A 6,528-nucleotide genomic window follows, 5' to 3' on the forward strand; every position below is an offset into this window, starting at 1 on the left:
GCCCACGAGGACGCAGGGGGCTGTTTGCACCTTGGTGCGGGCGCACGGGGCCGTACGGGGCCGTACGGGGCTGGGCGGGCGGGAGGCTGCTCCGTGGCACCGTGCCACGCGGGTAAATATTTTGCTCCAGCCACGGCTCCTGGCCCGCAGCCACCCGCAGCCGTTGGAGCACCGGGAGATCCGGGGGCTGGAGCCAGCACCCGGCACCCCCCTTCCTCGCTCCGCGCCAGCGCCGCCTTCCTCAGCGCCAACGGCACCGCCTGGCCCCCGGCCCCGGCCGGGACGGCCCCGGTGTCCCGTGGCCGAGGTCCGGCTGCCAGCGGCTGTCCCGTGCGGGGCCGGGGGCAGAGCCCGCCACGTGCAGCGCCGGGCACCGACCGCGTGGGCACGGGGCCGGCCGGGACCTCGCCGGTGGCTGGAGCCGTGCCAGGGGTGGGTGCGTCCCCGCTCCCACGGCCCGGCCAAAGTCACCCGGGGTTTTTATACGTGGAGGTGTGGGAACGGGGGCCGGGCGGATTCACCCCCCCTCGCTGCTCTTCGAGGAAGGAAGTTTGGGGTTTGGTGGAATTTTCCGTGGGGAAACCGGCCGGGGCAGAGCCAGGTACGGCTTGGGGTGGCGGCGCGGTCCCCTGCCTCCGTGACACCCCAGGGCCACGGCTGGTGGCAGCACGGGGCCCCCCAGCACGAGGAGGACGGGACATTTTGGGGTCCCGTGTCCCCACCGTGCCTGCAGGGTCTGTCCCCCATGGTTGCCCCCCAGGCAGATCCTGTCCCGGGCTGGCTGTCCCCGTGCCGTGGGGCAGCCCCGAGGCCGTGCCCTGCGTTGTCCCCCCCGCCCGGGCTGCCCCGATGCCCCCGTTGCCCTGCAGGGAAACTGAGGCACTGGCTACCGGGGACTCCCATGGCCACCACCAGCCCCGGCCCGGCCCCCACCGCCACAGCGGTTGGGGCCCCCCCGGAAGGGAACGGGTTAAGGGGCCCCCGCGGGCTTGAGCCCCCCTCGCGGGCTCCCCGAAGCTCCCCGAGGGCTCATTATCCGCGGCCTCGGCCCCCCTGCCCGGGGGGATGAATAATTCAGCGTGCTGGTAGGAGACGTGTCCTCCCTCCCTCTCCTTCCTCCTCCTCCTCCTCCTCCTCCTCGCCGGCTCTGCCTTCCCCACCTCCCGCCGTTCAGTCCTCGCCGTGCCGAGCCCGGGCGCAGCCGAACTCCCGTGCGGCACCGGGCAGCAGCGGCGGAGACCCCCGCGGCCGAGGCCATGGACCCCAAGGACCGCAAGAAGATCCAGTTCTCGGTGCCGGCGCCCCCCAGCCAGCTGGACCCCCGCGCCGTGGAGATGGTGAGGGCAGGGTGGCAGCGGGGTCACGCCGGTGTCCCCCGCGCCACGGCGTGGCACCGCGCGCCTGGTGACCCTGGGGTGCTGAGGGACCCCGGAGCGCCCGTGGTGCCGGTGCTGACGGGGTCCCATGGAGGGACGGGGGTGTCCCGAGGTGCCGGGGGAGCTGGGTGCCGGCGGGGGAGAGCCGTGCAGGGGACGGGATGGGGACAGCGTGGGACAGGAGGGGAGGGTTGGGAGAGGGAGAGCAGGGCAAGGGGGACCGGAGGGGACAGGACTGGGGGACAGGAGGGTGGGGATGGGATGGGATGGGATGGGAGGGACGGAGGGGACAGGAGCGGATCGGGGGACGGGATGGGACGGGGAGAGGACGGGAGCGCTCCGAGGTGCGCGGGTTTGTGCAGAGGGAGAGTTGTGCGGGGGGACGGGGCAGGACGGGGACGGGGACGGGACAGGAGGGAAGGGCTGGGACTGAGGGGACAGGAATGGGACGGGGACGGCACAGGAGGGAAGGGCTGGGACGCAGGGACAGGACACGGCAGGGGACAGCAAGGCTCTGCCCAGCCCGAGGGGACGTCCCCAGGACACGGCTCCTGCGCGCCCTGGACCCGGAGCTGTGCAGGGCAGGGGGGGGCCGCAAGGGACCGGGGGGGGGAGGTTGGGGACAGCACGAGGACCCTGCGATGGGGACACGGCCCCTCCGTGCGGCACCACGCCTGTCCCCTGCCCCACGCTGCTGAGGGGTGGGGGACGCGGGGGTCCTCAGCCCCGGGGCACCGGGCAGGGGGCGAGGGAACCCCCCAGGCCGGCCGGTGACGCTCGCTGTGCCCCAGATCCGCCGGCGCAGGCCCACGCCTGCCATGCTCTTCCAGCTCTCCGAGCACTCATCCCCAGGTGAGCCAGGACGGGGACGGCGCCCTGCTGGGGACGGGACGGGGCACGGGTGGCTCTGGGGACAGCAGGGGGCTGGTCCAGGGACGGGACAAGGTGGTTGGGATGGGACGAGGTGGTTGGGATGGGACGAGGTGGCCAGGACGGGACGAGGTGGCCGGGACGAGGTGCCCGGGATGGGACGAGGTGGCCGGGAGGGGACACAATTCTCAGGTGGATGGGGTGGCAGGGAAGGGACGTGGAGGCAGAGGTGGGACGCGGTGGCAGGGATGGGACCTGGTGGCGGGTACGGGGCGCGGGGTCGCCTCTGGTATGGGGTGGTGGGTCTGGGACGTGGTGGCAGGGAGGGGATGGGGGGGTCGCACACGGGGTGGGGTGGCAGGGACAGGACAGGGGCCGCGGGGTGGGCAGGGGGTGCTGGCTCCGGCACCCATCCTGCTCACCCGCTCTCTCCCGGCGCTGCGGACGCAGAGGACGAGTCCCTGCCCTACCAGGTGAGTGGGTGCCGGCCCCATGGGAGCCCCGGCCCCATGGGAGCCCCCTGCCCGCCCCCGTGCTCCCCGGTACGGCCGTGGCGCGGGCACCACGGGGTTATCATGGCGCTGCCGCCCCGTCCCGTCCCGGTCCCGGTGCTTATCGGTTCCCTGCCTCCTCGTGGCCCTGGGGACAGGCGAACGGCACCACGGGGACGGGGATGCGGGGACGGGGACCGGGGTCAGGCTGCGCAAAGTGTGGGGTGACACGGGGACCCCGTGGGGTTCAGGTCCTCATCGCTGACCCCCCCCCCCAGCTCCTGGTGCAGCATCACAGGGACACCGCATCGGGGTCCCTATTGTGGGATCCTCACCGCCGGGGGGGTTCAGCCTCGGGTCCCCATAACGGGATCCCCATTGTAGGATCCCTGTCCCAGGGGGTCTCATCCCAGGTCCCCATTGCGGGGCCCCCGTTAAAGTGTCACCAACCTGGGGGGGGGGGGGGGGTTCATCCCGGGGTCCCCACTGCGAGACCCCCGTCATGGCACCCAGCTCGCACGGGGTGCAGGACCACGGCTGTCCCCAGCGCGGGGGCCGGCCGTGTCCCTGTCCCTGACACCGCCGGGCCGCTCTGCCCCGCAGCGAGCCTCCGGCGAGGGCTGCCTGCTGAAACCAAAGAGGAACAACCCGTGTGCCTACACGCCGCCCTCGCTCAAAGGTACCGTCCCCCAGGGACCGGGTCCCCATGGGGGGGGGACACTTGGGGCTGCCCCCGGGGCTGGCCGAGCCCCCAGGCCGGTGCTGTCAGAATGGGGAAACCGAGGCACGGCGGGCGCATGGGACACCGCCTGGGCAAGCCGCCCTGCTACGGCTCTCCCGGTGCTGCCCCGTGGGAGACCCCAGTGCTCCCAGTGCTCCCAGTAGCACGGCGGGTGCTGACGCGGGTGCCTGGGCAGCGATGCAGCGCATCGTGCAGTCCCACCTGGAGAGCGGCCTGGCCGGGGGGGACAGCTCGGACGGAGAGGCCGAAGACGGGGACCACGAGCTGGCCCGCGCCTGCGACCCCGACAGCGCCCTCGAGCCTGGTGAGTGGGGGGGGGGGGGACACGGGGACGGGGGGACACATGGGGATGTGGGGACATGGGGATGGAGGGGGGGACACAGAGATGGAGGGGGGACACAGGGATGGGGGGACGTGGGGACAGGGGGGACGTGGGGACAGGGGGGACATGGGGACAGAGGGGGGACACAGGGATGGAGAGGGGACACAGGGATGGGGGGGGACACAGGGATGTGAAGGGACATGGGGACGGGGGGGGACACGGGGCTGGGTGCTGCCGGCTGCAGTGGGGGCACAGGGGGGGGCCGAGATCACGGTGTCCCCACCGGGGAGCATCTCTGTCCCCTGCTGGCCCCCGGGGCCGTGCTGACCCCAGCCGGGGCCCCCCCACGTTGTGCCGGCTGTGGGGGGGCCCCGCGCCCCCTCTGCCCCCCGCCTCATTGCTTTCCCCCCCCCCCACCCACCGAGAAGCCCTGGGGAGCCAGGTCCGAGCCGAGCGCAGCATCTTCCCTGCCACCAAGGCGCACAAGAGGAAAGGTAACCGGGGCACCGCGGGGACAGGGACATTGTGGGGAGGGGGACGGAGAAACTTTGGGGTCAGGGACATTGTGGGGAGGGGGACGGAGAAACTTCGGGGTCAGGGACATTGTGGGGAGGGGGATGGGGATGGCGACAGGGACAGGGACATTGTGGGGAGGGGGACGGAGAAACTTCGGGGTCAGGGACATTGTGGGGAGGGGGACGGAGAAACTGGGGGGACAGGGACATTGTGGGGAGGGGGACGGGGACAGGGACACTGGGGATGGGGATAGAGAAACTGTGGGGTTGGGGAAACTGTGGGGATGGGGACACTGGGGATGGGGACGGGAATGGGGACAGGGACGGAGAAATTGCAGGGTCTGGGACACTGCGGGGATGGGCACACTTGTGGAGATGGGGACAGGAGCGGGGACAGGGACGGAGACGGGGCCGCCGCGGGGACTGTGACCCCGCAGGGATGGGAACGTGGCGGGGACGTGGGCGCTGCCGGGATGGGGCCACCACGGGGATGGGGACGGGGAAACCACGGCGTTGGGGGCACCGCGGGGATGGGGACCCGGTGGGGTTGGGGCTGTGGGTGAGGCCACCTCAGGGATGGGGACGCCGTGGGGTTGGGGACGCTGTGGGGACGGGGATGCTGTAGAAATAGGGACAGGGATGGGGCCACCACTGGGGACAGGGACCCTGCAGGGTGGAGAACACCGCGGGGACGGGGCTCTGAGATGCCCCACGGGGATTTGGGGCCGGGGCCGTCCCCGTGCCCCCCACCGGGCCCACCCCGTCCCCGTCCCCGTCCCGTGTTGGCCACCATCCCGCTGCCTCAGGGGGCCAGAAGGTGTCCTTCGCCGGCGGCATCGACGAGCGCGGGGAGGACCTGAAGGCGCTCAGCGTGTCCGACATCCCCGAGGACCCCGAGGGGGCCGAGGAGGGTGACGAGGAGGAGCCGGAGGACGGCAGCGGTACGGGCTGAGGCGGGGGGGGGGATAGGGGGATAGGGGGGGGGTCCCACAGCTCCCACACCCATGGGACCCCCCCCCCAAGGCCCCCAGCGCTGACCCCATGCCGCCGTCCCCACCCAGACGCCAGCAAGGAGCGGCGACACGTGGGCTTCGCCGAGGCCCCCCCGCGCCCCGCCGGCACCGAGCGCCCCTCGCCCACCTTCCCGCCGGGCACCAGCTAGCCGCGCAGCCCACCGCCCCCCCCCCCGGGGCCGCCGATGACCCCCCCCACCCCGGGGGGGGGGGGGGGGGGGCAAGCCGCCCTTGCTTCGCTCCGCAAGCCCCCCCCCCCGGAGCACCCCCTCCCGGCCTGGCCGCCCGCCGTTGCCTGCGCTTCGCCTGCGCCGTGCCCCCCCTTCCCCAGCCCCACGACCCCCCCCCCGCCCCCCCACGCTGCCCCCCCCCCCCCCAGAGCCCCCCTCGCTCAGGAGGGGTTCTGGGGGGGGGGGCTGGAGGGGGGGGGGGGCCGGGCCCCCCCGTGGCCGGCCGGGGGCTTCGTGGGGCAGGGCCCTGCGGCCTCCCCCGTGCCCCCCGTGCCCCCCCCCCCCGAGCTCGCTTCCAGCGCCGCCTGCGCCCCCCCCCCCCCAATAAAGCTGAGCTGTACGGAGCGGCACCGAGCGGCTGGGGGGGGGCGGGGGGGGGTGGGGGGGCTCGGGGGGCTTCGGAGGCGCCTTGGAGGGCGGTCTGGGGTCTCGGGGGGGGGTTTACAAAGGGGTTTGGGGGGCGCTGGGGGGGTCGGGGGGGGTTCAGGGGGGCTTGGGGGGCACCTGGGGGGGTTCAGGGGGGGGTTGGGGGGTGCTGAGGGGCTCAGAGGGGGGCTCCAGGGTCTAGGGGGGCTTTGGGGGGGGGGTTGGGGTCTTGGGGGGGTTCGGGGGGGGGGCTCGGGGGGCACCTGGGGGAGTTCAGAGGGGGGTTCGGGGTCACTGGGGGTCTCGGGGGGGGGCTTGGGGGGTGCTGGGGAACTCGGGGCGGGCTCGGGGGGCTTGGAGGGCTTCAGGGGGGTCTGGGGTCTCGGGGGGGGGGCTTGGAGGGGTTCGGGGGGGCTTGGAGGGGGTCGGGGTGGTTCACGGGGCGCCTGGGGGGCGCCTGGGGGGGCTCATAGGGGGGTTAGGGGGCGCTGGGGGGCTCGGGGGGTTCAGGGGGACTTGTGGGGCTCCAGGGGGGGCGCGGGGTGCCCCCCCTCCCCCCCGCGCGCACAGCGCAATGGGCTCTTCCCCCCCCCTCCCCCCCCA

The 6,528-nt window shown here is 74.1% G+C and overlaps 1 protein-coding gene across 3 annotated transcripts; it reads left to right on the top strand.

Annotated features, from left to right (window-relative positions):
• The first annotated feature begins 265 nt into the window (after window positions 1-265).
• Window positions 266-5,695, top strand: PPP1R1B (protein phosphatase 1 regulatory inhibitor subunit 1B). Of its 3 annotated transcripts, none has more exons than XM_083809212.1 (9): window positions 266-601; window positions 1,175-1,337; window positions 2,168-2,228; window positions 2,697-2,719; window positions 3,341-3,416; window positions 3,655-3,783; window positions 4,230-4,295; window positions 5,123-5,257; window positions 5,378-5,694. In XM_083809212.1, exons 2-9 carry the CDS (start codon window positions 1,257-1,259, stop codon window positions 5,476-5,478), a joined length of 672 nt encoding a protein of 223 aa, XP_083665338.1. In that variant the 5' UTR covers window positions 266-601; window positions 1,175-1,256; the 3' UTR covers window positions 5,479-5,694. The 3 variants fall into 3 exon arrangements, with proteins under 3 accessions (XP_083665338.1, XP_083665337.1, XP_083665339.1); XM_083809211.1 differs by having other exon boundaries at window positions 303-432; window positions 5,378-5,695; XM_083809213.1 differs by having other exon boundaries at window positions 303-432; window positions 5,340-5,480.
• The last annotated feature ends 833 nt before the right edge of the window (window positions 5,696-6,528 follow it).

This window comes from Anser anser, assembly GCF_964211835.1.
Source record: "Anser anser genome assembly, chromosome: 23".
In the NCBI taxonomy this organism is placed as follows: domain Eukaryota; kingdom Metazoa; phylum Chordata; class Aves; order Anseriformes; family Anatidae; genus Anser; species Anser anser.

What these genes read in the sequence shown, in the direction of transcription:
- PPP1R1B (XM_083809212.1), top strand. Translation starts at nt 1,257, where the DNA reads ATGGACCCCAAGGACCGCAAGAAGATCCAGTTCTCGGTGCCGGCGCCC. An exon ending in CACGCCGCCCTCGCTCAAAG is followed by an intron (nt 3,417 to 3,654) that starts GTACCGTCCCCC and finishes GTGCCTGGGCAG; the next exon opens with CGATGCAGCGCATCGTGCAG. An exon ending in GGAGCCGGAGGACGGCAGCG is followed by an intron (nt 5,258 to 5,377) that starts GTACGGGCTGAG and finishes GTCCCCACCCAG; the next exon opens with ACGCCAGCAAGGAGCGGCGA.